The 15487-nt window shown below is 43.6% G+C and overlaps 1 protein-coding gene across 2 annotated transcripts in view; it reads left to right on the forward strand.

Annotated features, from left to right (window-relative positions):
• LITAF (lipopolysaccharide induced TNF factor) overlaps positions 1-11289 on the forward strand; it is a 393403-nt gene extending 382114 nt beyond the window's left edge. For both annotated transcript variants that reach the window (XM_069647796.1, XM_069647795.1), the window contains exon 4: positions 9012-11289. In XM_069647796.1, the coding sequence (XP_069503897.1) occupies positions 9012-9120 (109 nt within the window). In that variant the 3' untranslated portion in view covers positions 9121-11289. The remainder of the gene's footprint in view (positions 1-9011) is intronic.
• The last annotated feature ends 4198 nt before the right edge of the window (positions 11290-15487 follow it).

Below are 15487 nucleotides of genomic sequence, written 5' to 3' on the forward strand. Positions count from 1 at the left end.
GGGGGAGAGAGGTAAGATGAGGAGGATAAAAGAGGGGGGAGAGGGGACAGCTGAGGAATATCAGAGTATCAGGGAGGGGAGTGGAGAAAAAGAGATTTTAAGGAGACCCGAAGGAGGAATAGGTGGGGATGGAACGGATAGAGAGAGGAAGGAAGTTCCAGTGGAGGGGGGAAAGGAGCTGAAAGGAACGAAAACAAGAGGAGGCACATGGGGACAGGGGAACACAAGGAGAAGGAAGTGATCTGCAGATCGGAGGGAACGGGAGGGAGTGTAGAATGAGATGAGAGAGGAGAGATGGGGGAGCAAGATCATGAAGAGATTTAAAGACAAGACAGAGGAAGTGGAATTTGAGTTGGGAATGAAAGGAAAGCCAGCCAAGCTGTGAGAGCGAGGAGGAGATGGAGTCGTGAGGAGAGAGAAGTCAGAATACGAATGGCAGAGTGGTAGAGGGATTTGAGGGGGGCAAGATGAGAAGCAGGGAGTCCGAAGAGGAGAGAAAAACAGTAGAAAAGACGAGAGAAAAAAAGGGAGGAGATTAAAAGTTTACTGGCGTGAAAGGTTAGGGTCGTGAGCAACCACCACCTTGTAACACTTTTCCGCTTTGCTCTGAACAACCAGTACCTCAGAGCAAGGGGGTTGTTGCTACGTGGTGCGCCGTGTCTTCAGTTGCTTTCAGAATGATTCCAGGGATTAAAACAGTCTCAAAGCACTCTAATTAAGTGCAAATCAGTATGTGGGGTCGTCATAAACTCAGCCCCCTAGTATGTGCGTTATAGCGCCATCCTCATCCGCCGTGCGTACATGGTTCTCACTTGTCTTCATGCCCTGTCACTGGTGTGGTGTGAACAGGAAGAACTTGTTGCAGTAAATAGTCTCATAGGTGGAGGTGCACACCTCAATTACCGTGGGGCAAGATGTACCATTGGGGTAGATGTGTGGTTAACCATGTCTCCCTGTGTGATGCTGGAAATGCATCGGAGGGACAGGGCCTCCGTATCCTTGTCCTTTACTGCTTTTTATCGTGTGTTCTGTCGCGTTTTCCGCGCAGGAGTTCATGTGGGACTCCTGGTTTGGTGAACAGACCCGTGGGATACCCTTATGGCACCCATGGATGGGGGTACAACCCTGTGCCCCTAGTGTATGTTTTTGGCACCTGTGGGTGGCCCACAGAGCAGGGTATGGGCTGGTGGTAGCTCCATGCTGAAATCGACAGGTGCACGGAGTATCCTCCATCCTGGGATACCCCGGCCCTGCCATTGGGATCAGTTGATTCCTGATGGAAAACAAGATGGCCCCTGTGGCCTCTTGCTTTCTATTACACATTACCTTGTTTTCTCAAAGTCCTGGGAAGCCCTGACTCTGTCCCTTCCCCCTGACTGGCTGTTGGATGGAAGTGCCATATATGGTGTTGTTGTGAAGGCCCAGCCAGACTAGCTGGAGCCTTCCCGGTGATGTATGTTGTGGGTACCTCCTGTGGGTGGGACCGGGGTGAATAGAGTGTGTGACGTATATGCATTCTGTGTTGTGGGTGTCTAGTATCTGGTCGTTGACACAATGACTGAGACAACCCTGCCCGAAACTGGTATGAATGCAGCTTGGAGTGTTGAATGGCTCGGTACTTGTGCCAATACACATAACCTGTTGTGAGTGTCTGGAGAGAAGTGAATGGCCTGAATACCTCGTGTGCCTGATTGGCTGCCTGCCTGCATGAATGCCCGTAGTCGTGATTGGATGCTTGAGTGTGACCCAGCGGAATGAATGGGAGATCAACAGTATATCTGGGGACCTCTCACTGCTAGGAATCGTGTTCAGAAGCTGAAGTCCACTACGACGAGTAACTGGAGTAACTGACGCTTGACCTTGAAGCCCTGCTGGACGAGAAGAATTGCTGTTGCTCTCCTTCACAATCTGAAAGCTGTTGTGCCTCCAAGGACTGACCCAGAGAGGACCTGGTAAGGGGCCCTCTTTCCGAGCTATGAGGGACCATCATGCACAGCTGATCTTTGCCAACACTCCCTGGTAGACAGACCTTCGACAGGCTGTCGACCCGATGCGGGGACTGCTGTGGCACTCCAAGGAGAAGCACTCGGACTGTTGTCCGCCACTGTCGACGACTGCCGTCGCGGACCGGAGCCGCCGTGCTCCCGTTTGCCTAAGCACGTCCATTGATCATCGGACGCTCTCGCCTGCATCGTCATCCGCTTGTCTCTCGCTGGAGAAGGCCCGACCGTCGACGCGCGGGGAGCATCTACAGGTGGGTTTCCCGCCACCTAAGGACCACAGAGACGCCGACGACTCGACGCCCTTGCTGGGCCACAGTTCTTCATCATCTCTTTGCGGTCCAGAACTATCGTCACCGATGTGCCCCGCACGCCTCTTCCTTGCAGGACGCCAACGCTCTGTCGTCGACGAGCACCGCTAGGAACAAAACTGCCACTTCCCTGCCGTAGTTCACCCTGTTCACCGTCGGACGATCGACGACCCGTGACTCCTGCCTTAAAGGGAGGGCACTCAAGAAGGGCCGTCGATTCCCCGACACCGAACGCCAAGTTCCCCGACACCTCTCGACGATCCGTGGCTCCCGCCTGAAAGGGAGGCACTCAAGAAGGATCAGTCGACGCATCGTCGGAGAACTCTACTCCACCAGGTACATTGGGGGGGGGGGTAAAACCTTAATAGGAAGAAGTGAGACTATTGAACATATGGACTAGGCTTATGCGATATATCTTATTTTACAGGTTGCCCAGGTGGGGGGGATCTCCACACACAACTGTTTCTAGGTAACGGGGCCAGCATTCTGCCTATTGTTTCAACCATTTTACGTTCCTGCCTATCTCTATTGCTGGTTTCCTCGTTATTAATCTGTGTGACATTTTAACCGTACAGTTGATGCACTTTAATGAGATTGGATAACATTAGTGGTACTACTTTAGAATTGTATATATTTATCATTATTGACTTCCGAGTACAAAGTGCGTTATTGTGATCGTGTACATACCTTTGAATATTAATTATATAATGACTGTGTTTTCAGTAATACAGTGTGTGGACATTCCTTTGTGGGGGTTCGGGGACTACACTGTACTTAAGAACCAGCCCGCATCACCTCCTGAGAAGCTCGGCCTTGATTGCTCGTCCATTGCTACCTTATAGAGAATATTGGCTGGGGTCTTCTGTGCCTCCTCTACCATATAGAGAGCAGAAGTACAGACACCCCCTACCAGACCCTGAACCCCAGTACCTTACTCCTCTGAGGTGCAACTTCTCTGATGCTCACCTCGCTCTCCTCTGTGCACTGATGCGTGCGATGGCGAAGCGGTGTGCGCTGGGTGGGCGAGGCCGCTGCGCAAGCCGTGCCATATGATGTTGGGGGCTCCGGGGTGCTGAGCATTTCCACGCCGCAATGAGTCTTGGGGCACTTTGATATTGATATTCCCCTCCCTGGGCAGAGTGGGATCTGCACACTGGTGGACGTCGCCGTTGCTGTTAGCAGCGGCCACCTGGGCGTCCGTCGACCTGCCTCAGTCTCTGTGCGGTCTCGCATCTCTGGTGGCCATTCGTTGTGAGGCCGGGGCCTCGAAGTCGTGCTCTCTGGCGGCGGGTCCGCGAGGACACACCACTGGGGGCCGATGGAGAGACACGCCCACCTCAGGAGCCAGGGGCAAGGCGCTGTACACAGGCTCACCGTCCCGGGTTCATACGTCGCATAGCCGTACGTAGGGTGTCCCTTGTTCCACTGGACCAGCTTCGATCCCGGAAAGGTCTGCTGCCCCCTGTTGTCCCGCAGGGGCGATGACTTCGAGCGGGAACACTATCTCAAAGACAAGGCGGTCTTAATGTTTCTCTGGCGGCGATGGCCCAGCCTCGGCCCGCTGGCGCACACAGAGATTCTGTGTACTTGGCGCAGTCTGCGGTCCAGATGAGAAATACAGGTTTCTTAACGAAATCCAATCCGATTTTCATCGGGTTTTCTCTCGAGTACTGGGGGCACTTTCAGACGTTGAATTCTCCAGCTTTCAGTGGTGGGGGGGTCCCTCAGTGGGGGCTCAAGCCACTCTTGGTGGGCTGCAGAGCTCACACAGAAGGGATGCTCATTCGTGCGCCCCCTGGTGACCAGTCCTGAGCAGGTTTTTATAATGATGGGCGAGCAAGGGTCACTGTTGCATTTTGTAGCCTTCAGTTGTTCCACTATAATAGCTAGTTCCGGGGTTGTTATAGCAGAAAAGCTAAATTGCTGAATAGAAGGCCTTCAAACATGAGTCCTACTCGAATTTTCTACAGCTACACTGGATATCATCTCTTTTTTCAAGGCAATATCAGTCCTTATACCATGTAACTTGCCCTGCATGACATCCTGAATCTCTGCACACCAGGCAGCATCATTAACCAACAGCCCTGCATCTGGGGAATACGTAATTTCTTGTTCTTTAAGAATCTTAATGAGCTCCTTGTTGTCTGAGTGGGCATTCTGAATTCTGGTGGGTTTTTTTTAGCTACAATTATCACAAGCTTATAATCGTTGGCTGCTCCTTTATAAGCTGCCAATGCTGAAGGGGTGGAATTAAGTTTCCATTTATAAAAAGTTTTGAGCGTTGATGATTTAAGTATTTTTAGTTCCGGGGAAAACCATACATTGTTTTTTCTCCCTTCCTTATGCCTTATCTTTTTTTTTAAAGGGGCTAGAGAATAAGAATGTGATCCGGTTAGGAGAGACACCTTGACAGTTCATCGGAAGACTTAATATCTGAGAGGTTAGCCAGTGAGCTTAGAAGGGGTTCTATCTGTTCTAATGTGATGTTCTTAAGATTTCTGGACAACACCCCAATCGACTTTCCATCTTTCCCTTTCATGGGAAATTCAGCTTGCACAATAAATTCCACAAAGAAATGGTCAGACCATCGGCAAGGTGACACCAGAAAATCCTTAGACGTAACTTTGCGAGTAGCCACCCAGTCCAGGGTATGCCCCATACAATGGGTAGGTGAGTGTATTTTTTGATGAAAGCCCAAATCAGACAGGGCCAACTGGAGATCTAGAGCAATGTTATCCTCCTCATGCCCAAACAAAAAATTAAAAAATCCCATTAGAAGGAAACTAGTGTTTGCCTTCCCTAAGAGGGAGAGGAAGCTAGAAAGTGCCTCAACAAAATCCTCTGCCAAGGATGGTGGCCTATAAATCAAGAGGATGTTGATAGTTAAGATTCAATCCCATCCAGAATATGGCAATTAGTTTCCCAAATGGTGAGGGATAATCTAAAAATAAGTGTGACCCCCCGCCTCATACCGCACCCCTTCGATCCCTCATATCTTGTCTTAGCATACAATATCTATCAGGGATTGCTAAAATCAAGGAAGGGGCTGCTGCCCTATGGGCCCAAGTCTCTGTGATTGCACATACATCAATACTACTTTCGTCTATATAAGTTGCAACCTCCACTGCATGCTTCACAAGCAATCTCGTCTTTAACATCATGAACCTAAGGCTGGGAACTGGCGTAATTCTGCTTCTGCTAAAATGAGGACCTACCCATCCCTATGAGGAGTGATGTTCCCTGGAGTAATTAATAAATCCTCCAGAGGAGGTGCCTCTTGCTCTGCACCTGCTTCGGCTCCCTGACTAAACACTGATTTTGGTGTAATAGCCAGGTTGATGCAAAAATCATCCTTTATAATATCACCAGGATTGAACAAGGTCACATTACGAAATATGCTGTGCCACCAGGTGCATCAACTCCAGGAACCATGGTCGTCATTACTATGCGACTAGCATGTGTGTTTTCTGATTTACCTGTATCCGGAGTCTCCGAGGGCTGGGCAGTGGTTATAGAGCCACCTTGGTTAAAAATAATTCTGGCGGCTGTAATGCCAGCCAACACCTCAGCAATGCTGATAGCAGTACAAACAAAAGGGGAACTTGGCCTTGCAGTAGATACTCTTCTCTTGGGAATAAAAGGGAGTACAAGCACACTCTTATCACAGTTCTCGTCTGCATGCCCAACTCCTATTTCCATCCTCACGTGACGGGAGACCGCAATTCGGCCCATTTTCTAGCATTTAATTGTCTTGAATTAATAAACTTGGCACGCATGGTGTTCCTTCTTTGCACCTTAAACGAGAGATAATTCAGCTTCTCACGTTCACTGTTCTTTATGGATAGATAAACAGTTCTTGGCTGCTTCAGCCTTTATAACAGGCCAAACAGCTTCACCTTCAAGTCTGCAATCTCCAGCTAATTCTTTGCTGCGACACACACAACTCTCGATCCTTCTTTCTCTGTGGGGTTGAACGTACTAAAATTGTGACACTGATGTCCAGACACTATATAATGGCGGCACCACCTGCAGTCTATTCACTAAGTCTAACTAGCTTCTAGGATTTCTTAGTATACTTGCGTTGCTGCATCTGTACAGTTATTAAACGGCTTGCATTTTCTGCAGACTTGTCACACGTGCAATCTTCACTTCTCATATGAAAGTTTACTCGATCCTTTACTTCGTCATCAGTTTCCATAAGGTCCATACATTCTCTTCAGCCACTCTTCTCAGTGCGTCACACTAATTTTTTGTGACGTCACCAGCTTCTCTTTCTCTTGTTTTCATATTCCTTCGGGGATCTCTTCCAAGAGATTGTCATCTATATGGGGATACATCAGATAATGTTTTCTTAGTGGTTACCTTTTCTCAAAGTTTCCCGTGCAATAGTCATAACCACTGGTGACATGCATGGCCCAATTTCAGACTTCCAGCATATAGGCAGGAAGGGGACGGGACTTCCTGCATAGGCATTTGGCTGCTCCTGTACACTTTTGGATCAGTTGCTGTTGTTCATGAATTAGAGCATGACTTTCTTGCGCACATTGATCTCTGTTGTTTTAGGATGCTAATATTAGGATTCATTTGATCAAATTAATTTTGGGATTCATCTTCTTTGACAATTAGTTTATTTTCTTGGTTTAATTCCACAATGTGTTGTTTCAGTGTCATGATGTTGTCTAACAGGCCCTTTTTATATACAGACTGGTCATTATGTTTTCCCCGAAGTTTATTTTGGGCCTCCATACATTGATTAGAAGTGTCCTGGAGACTCAAAAATGGTGTCAATTGGTTCTGCAGGTCCTCATGGTGGGTCTTAATTTCACCTTGCGTTTTATCAATGGCAAAGTGCTGTTAAAATACGAAAACCTGACGTTCTTAGTGTTTCTTGCAGCCACAAAATGTATTCTAGTTTGTCATTACACAACTGCTTGGCACTCAGCAACTCCTCAGAATATTTCTGAGCCACTTCTAGACACTGTTTAATCTGAACATCCCTATTTGCTAAGCTGCCCTACACCAATTGGATTTAAACAAACAGGCCTGGGAAAGTCTGATCAGCTTAAAACATTCTTCTTTGACTGTTTAAGTCCTATATAGCCCCTCCAGTGACTGATTTAATGGGGCTTTTTCATCTCAGATATTTGAACCTACAGATCCCATTCTTTCCATCATGTGTCTTCCATATTGTGATGGCTGTGGCGGTTTATAATCATAAAATCGAAAACCATAATGTCAAAAGTCATAATATAGAAAAAGAAATGTGGAAAACAAAAAAGTCGAATTTTTTTTATTACGTTTTTATTCGAAATGGGGGGATCACGCCCACCCCCGTTTTTGGATTTTTTTTTTTTGTTTTACCCATTTTTTTTTATTCCCGGACCCCAAAGAAATATATATAAATACAAAAATAAAAAATTCGACTTTTTTTCGACATGATTGTTTTCTATATTATGACTTTCGACATTATTCATTCGATATTTTGACTGCACACCGGCTGTGGCTGCCCAATACTCTATTAAATATAATTTTCAAAGAGCATGGTTTTTAACCACAGCCACCTCATCTAATAATGGTCTTCAGTCTTATCAAATCAGATTCTGTATCAATACTCCACTTATACAGAATACTTATTGGCACCCTTCCGAGACTTTTAGGCGTGTCTTGAGAAAATATATAGTGAACACATCTCTTCATATTGAAACAAAAGGTTTACTTGCAGCGGCTTATTTCTGAGTTCGTGTGTTTATTGAAGTCTTATTTAAATTGTGAGCCATATGTCCAATGACCACTCAAGCACGAAAGCTACAGTTAGCCATTCTCAGCCCTGATCTGGGCGGAGAGTGGCTTGATTGCTAAAATTATTATCAAAATGATCAAACTTTATAAAGAGTGGATGACAAAGTCGAAATTCGTAACTGTTTAGAGAAGCCCATGGTCTTGTTTTTTTCAATATATAAAATGTAATGCATCTCACTGACAACATGCCTGCCGATCCAGGTATACCAATGATCAAGACGTTTGATGCTTTTGCACCATAAAAAAGCTGCTATAATTACCTATTAACATTGTTTGCCAGTTTGTTTTATGAACAGCCATGTTCACCAATTGCACCGTCTGCAAGTTCTACCTAAAAGCTAAAAGTGTTCGTGAAATTCTGTTTTACATAAAAAAGAAAATCACACTTGAACTGATTGATGGCAAAACACATTTTTTAAAAATGTTTAATTCGTAGGTTGTTTTTACAAATAGGCCCCATAGATTATCTGAAATGTTGTATTAAAACTGATTCAAACATTTGTTTTGTATTTCTTCATATAAAAAGTCCCTATGCCCATCTAAACTTCAGGAAATTCCCTGTGCAGTAATATGTTCTGCTTCTATATTCAATATTTCATTCCTTTTTAGAGTGCCGTTTAAACAGCAGAAACACAATTTCATGTGTTCCGAAAGTTTTGTTTTATATTCCAAATCAATTTTTACAGATATTTGTGGCAATTGATTTTATTCAGGATTTAGAACAAAGAAATACATAATGTCGTTTAAATTGTGTTTTAGCTATGTTTCCATGTATTTAAAGTAGTGTACCCAGATGTACACTATGTATGCTGCCCTAGTACACTGAGATTTGTTTTGCAAGTTGCGCCTGCTCCTATGTGTTGGTTTTGAACAACCTTTTTTCTGTTTTTCTTGTGTCTAGGTGTGCAGCAGGCTGCTGTCTCATTCCATTTTGTGTTGATGCCCTTCAGGATGCTGATCACTATTGCCCGAACTGCAAGGCTCTTCTTGGTACCTTCAAACGCTTATAGGTGCAGCCCAACAATCAAGACCCAAGCAAGAGACTGCTGTGATTATCGAGCAGCGTTTCAACCGAAATCCCGAATCCACAAGCCTGTGTCTCAAGCCTGTGTCTGGTGTAAAGAATAATGGAATTTTAAATTGTGTCCTTATCGCCCATAATTTCTGGAGAAAGTAACGTTCTACTTGTGTCCATTATTTCGTGGCGGGCGGTTGTTCTACCTTTGGAATCGATGACCGTTCTTTCACACTAGAAATGGCTGGATTGAGTGCAATTTGCATTCCTATAAACCTTGCCATGCGATTAATTGAAGCTTGGTCAGCAGCGATGACATATTAACAGTTAAAGGAACGTAGTTAAGCATTTAAAATATTGGCTGTGAAAGAAATGTTTTATTCAGCTCACTAACATAATGGTAAAACCCGTATACAGGATTCGTTTTTTTTTTACAATGTTTTCATTATGTAAGACTTTTATGAATGTCTTTGAATGCATCCAATGTTGAATGCAGTGGCACAGAAATCCTAAGCTAGTAACCCACTTGATGCCAATCCATATTAAGACATTCAGGCATTCATGGAGTTCTACCAGGATTGTCACTCTTAAGAAATTGCTCAGTTATTTACATGCCAAGACAGGTTGAAATCAAGCCGAAGTGTGGGCTTCTTGTGAACCACTGGTATTGGTCTTTTTCTTTTCACACACAGACACACACACACGCCTACCTTCACGCATTCACAATTTGTGTTATTCTTACTTTCAAACAGTAAAAGCACACACTAGAAATGTACTTTTTTTTTAGATCACTGGCAGGCACATGCATGAGTGACATATCACAGGTGGCAACATTTCTGAGATGTAAGCCTGAACTATATTTTACCTTACTGATCAAATGGGGCTCTAGCTTTTTGCCATATTCTCATGAAATAATTGTTGTTTAGGATTTTTACCATTGCCATTGAGGGGTTTTACGTTTGTGCAGAGGCGTTTTATATTGGACAAGTGCCTTGACACACTTCCTTAGTCCTTATCCAAACTCTTCGTTTCCGATTTGAGGACAGGACATATCTGTAGTTGCATGTTTTAGCATCACTATTTTGCAATGGTCAGACCACTTCTCTGATTGGGGTGGTGGAATCTGTGTAGAAAATTACACATTTCCTTTTAGATGTCTGTACACTTTGCCAGGCCTTATTTGCCAGACACACCATCTTGGTTGGTTGACAATTGACCTTGTGGTTGATTTACTTGATGTTGAAGAGAAACTGCAGATAAAGCTGATCAAGTGATGGTGTCGGTGACACATGTATTCAGAAAGAGATGAGAAAAACCACAGATGGTATGGTTCCATTTAGTCAAATGTGTAACAGTCATTTTTATACTTGCATATATTTTATAAATGCAGAATAATTATAATTGTATGTTTATATTATGCTTGTTCAGAGGCAATAAATATTTATTGTGGAAAATCATGCTGCAGACATTTCAGTTATATAACAGTAGCACGCATTGTGTACACTGAAAGGCGTTTTCCTGTGCAATCACTTGTGTTGCGTGCGGTTAAGTGCTCTTCTATGCAGTAACTGTTGCTTTTTTGGCCACAAGCTTTCCACTGCACCATGAGATTTAATAACTAAAAATTACAGAAATATTCAGCTTGGTGTCTAATTTGCTTAGGACCTGGAAAGGGGCTCATTTGTTAAAAGGATACATATTTTAGAGGAGTAACTTGGGTCTTGCCCATAAGCACCCGGCCAGTATCTTTAGACTGCTGCCCAAGTTACAGTTTAATGGGTTAAAATTGTCTCAATTTCAGCCCAAGTAATAAGTGCTATAAAATGCAACAATTCGTTTTCATTTGCATAAGCCATGCTTACTTCAGTAGTTGCATATTGTTTTAGGTAAAAGAGGGGCCAAACAACGGATGTTTCTTGAAATGTAATTTTGTGGCAAAGTTGTTTTTATCGCCTGCTTTGTTTAAATGCCTTAATATTATGTACAAAATAATGTCTTTACTTACCAATTGCTAGAATAAATATCGCAGAATATGATAGGACTGTTATATTCTTTCACAAGATTATTCCTTGTTCACACTCGTCCCAAAGTTGTCTTTCTATGATTATAGCTTGTGTTATTAAACCTCTGCCTGAGGAAAGCTGCTTCCAGCTGATCCGACGAATACATTTGAAGTGTTTGTTACTTGGTTCCGTGAAGGCGTCCATTTTGCGGCAACCTAAAGACTATGCATCTCTCACATTGTATTGTATGGTTTGCACTGCGTTCAGCTCTTTTCTTCTGACGACATTTTTTTCAAAGTAAGCTTAGTTTAAAGGGTGGCGTTTTCAGGTCGACAGCTGCAGATTGAAGGAGAGCGTCCCTAAATCCTGTGGAATGGCATTAACAACACACAACATTTTTATATTCAATCTAATCTTGAATGAACAATTGCAAATTGCGCGCATTTAGTGGATTGCATCAGCAGAGTGCTGTTCGCTGGTGGGGAAAGGAATTTTGGATTTCTAACATGACGTTTTTCCTTGTTCCACCGCTGCTAATTTGTGACACCTGGTGATTAAACAGCAGGCGAGCACATTCAGTGGGGTGCATCCGCAGAGTGGCGGTTGGCTGCTCGCCTGCTTTGGGGCCTGTGAAGCTGGGAGTCCTGCATACATAGCAACTAAGGTATGTGGAAAACTGAGCCATAATAACCTGCTCGAAATCATTGTTGCTGCTTCTGACATTCACATTAATTCTCGGTTCAGTGCATGTCATGAATTGTGTGGAAGTCTGAGATTAGTGGACTAAGTGCCTGTCTTCAACCGCAAGAGGTGAAGGTGCGGTAATGGCACCCAAACAAAACAAAAAGAACAATGTATAACCTTTGTGGAAATAAGAATGCAAGTGAACTTAAAGTTCCCAAGAAAAAGGGAAATGCAATTGAAGTAGCAAATGATGCAGCATCTCCGCAAAGTAGGGAGGAAAGTTCCATTGAGACAAGTGTGGTGGGCAAAATTACCTCTCATTTCCTCCCGAACAAGAAAAAAGTAAGCAGCCCCATATAAGAGGGTGGGGAACAGAGGAAGGAGCAACCAGTGACAATTCAGGGAAGGCAGTGGACATAGACAATAATTCAATAGTGAATCTGTCATTCTGTACTTACGCACATTGTGGCCCATTTTGTGCCACCTCCTATGATACGTTTAATTACGCAACCCACTTAGGAGTCAGTAAGAAGGGATTTCTTCCCCCGGGTCTGCGTTCATTCCGGGTACGAGACTTGGTACAACTCCCTTGCTATACGAAGACTCCATAGAGGCAGAGAAGGTGAATCAAAGCGAGGGGCCTACTGTGGATTTGTTATCGGCTATCTCTACAATTCAATTTGCCCTTCAAATCCTTCATAAATTGTGAGGCAGACTGAACAAGATATTACACTACATGGTACTATGTTGGCGAAAAAATGAGGCCTCACTAGCGAAGGGCATGGATAATTATCCACTTGTAAGCAAAATTGAAAAGGTAGTAGGATTGAGGGATCGTATTGACTGGATACCTATACCCGAGTGGCCCGTAATGCTATGATAATAGACCTTCAGGTACAGGCAGGAGATATAAATAATACTGAAATGTCTCCTACTCGTAAACAACGTTGCCTGCTGAAACTCCAAAGTAAACAAATGCAGAAGATGGTGGTTGCTGAAGTCAATGATGGTCTGACCTGTCTGCCAAATACAACAATCAGCACTACAGGGTTGGGCAGACGAGCAAAGAAGTTCAATCGTAAATGCAAACGGGAAGCAAAAAGGGCCAGTACTTTAACTAGCTGGCTTCTAAAATACCAGCAGGTTAATAACCAAGGCAAGCAAACAGTGAGTGGTGATGGGGATACATATTTAATGGACTTGGACATTGAATCAACGATGGGTAAATGCTCTACGCCTGAGCCAAAGTCTAACAAGGAAATCTATACAAAAGCAGACCGTGTGTGAGCAAAGAGCTCTCGATGGCCTTGATTTGTGAAATATCAAGCCTGTACTCTAAAAGATAAGATGAAGTTATCAATCACTCAGTAATTCTAAATTTGTTAAAACAAATTGTTTCTCCGAGTACTGAGTTCCACCTATCTAGAGTTTGTTGAAATAATGGAAGTTGCTCAAATGAATATTATGCATATCCGTTGCACTTCCAAAGCAGTTTCTGACCTAATTAGAGTACATGGGACTGGAGGATCTTTTAAGTTGGGATTCACCTTGAATGAAGTAAAACTAAAAGAAGCTAAATCAGAAGATGGCCCTAAGGAGGGGGGAAAATAAAAAGCTATAACGACTGTAAATGTCAAAGACCAAATTGACGACATACAAGGGTGGAAGTGCTTGGCCAAATTCTCGCCAAAATCAACATCGGAGCAAGATTGAATTAACATACTATCCTGGAACGGCCAAGGTTTTGCACACCTACTGAATGGCTCGGGCTAATTGGATGATGGGACCTGATTGTAGAAGGTTATACTACATTCCAAAACAAGGCTCAGAAGTGGCAATTGGGGCACCCTTTCGGGTGCCTTGCTCAGGGATATGCAATGGCCTCATTGCACGGGAGGTTTTAACTGCTGATTTGCAGATGAATGTATTGTCTGTGGAACTTGGCTGGGTCCTAAATGCTGAACTCAGCAAATCCTGTTCTTAAATGTGTATGACCCTCCGGGCAGTCATCAAACTGATGAAATTATGTTAAGTATAACTGAGATGATACTGTGATAATGATTTTTATTTGTATAGCACTTACACCTAGGCTCTGTACATAGAACATATTTACATACATTAATCATCACACCCGATGAGGTTTTGATAAAGAAATTATGCAAGCAAAACAGGCAGTGCGACTTAACATCAGGGCCATCTATAGAGAGATCAAAGAAGGGAATGCGAGTGCAAAAATGACGAGGAAGGTGAAAAACAATTACACCAATTGGCTTAAAAGACATAATTATTCTATCAAAAATAGCCAATGGCAGAAAATGTTGAAAAGCTTAGCAGGCAGGAACATACTCAATCCTATTTCTGCAGTTAAATGGATGGATGACGCACATTAAAAATATGTTTTGTATTGCAGCGGATCTTCTGGAAAAGGATGGGGATTGCCCTGTTATTCTATTCATTCTTGTCTTCGATGGATATGACCCGATTTTTCGGATCCAAAGCTTGAAATGCTCTAGAGCAACAGGGCCTAATGGCCTGGCCAATATTGTTCTGAAGGAAAATCCCAAAGAATGGGTGTTTTTGTTAAAGATTCTGTTTGAAAAAGTCTGTAAATTGGGCACAATCCCTCTATCCTGGAGACAAGCACTGCTCATACCGGTATTAAAAAAGGGGAGTAGGGATTTACTGTCCAATTTCCGCCTCTTATCCATGCTGGACGTTTCTGTGAAGATGTTTGGGGGTAGCTGCTACTCAAAGAATTATAAAAATGGGTTACTGAGCAGAATATACTAGGAACGTTACAGACTGGGTTTAGAGGTGCTTCATCGACCACCCATAATATATTATTACTGGCTACATTAATCGGGAAATCCTCTGCTAGGGATGCACCCCACCCCCCTTATATGTATTATATGTGGACCTACAGGCCACATTTGATAGTGTCGACCGCAGCAAGCTTTGGATTAAGCTCAGTAGGATGGGAATCGCTCCATTGCGATTAGAAGCTGTAAGACAACTACATGAGTGGACGATGGTACATGTACAGTTGGACAGGGGCGGTGTGAGCACTGGCCCTGTACCTACTAATTGTGGGGTAAAACAAAAGTAAGGCTGTGTGCTCGCCCGCTCCTGTTCATTTCATTTGTGTGTGACCTGCCTGACCATCTATCAGAGGTAAATTGCAGACTGCCAAAATTGGGATGAGTGCATATTATAAGACTGTCCTACGTGGATGATATAGTCATTTTTGACCACACTTATATGGGTCTGCGTAGGTCAGCCATCGAATTGCAGAAATATGCAGTTTCTAATGGGCTAGTTCTTAACTTTGAAAAAACGAAGTATATGAGCCATGGAAAGGGTTACAAGAGATCTCCCTTGATGCTAACTGATGGCATAATTGAGAAAGTCGTGTCCTATAAATACCCTGAAGGTAATATAAGGGCGCCTGGCGGGGTCCTGATCTACCCAGGAGGGTACACTTATAAATATCAAAAAATCAGGATGAGCGATCCTACAGGCAACAGTGTGGTTCTGAACATATACATTTATTTCAAGAACACAAATTATTTCTTAATTAGTTTACACCACTTTCGATAAGCACGAAAGCGAATGACAATGGACAAGTGTGATTATATACAGTGGAAATACAAGGTAAGTATCAACCTCCTATGATGT

Source organism: Ambystoma mexicanum, chromosome 2q, assembly GCF_040938575.1.
Source record: "Ambystoma mexicanum isolate Mex_15411 chromosome 2q, UKY_AmexF1_1, whole genome shotgun sequence".
NCBI lineage: Eukaryota > Metazoa > Chordata > Amphibia > Caudata > Ambystomatidae > Ambystoma > Ambystoma mexicanum.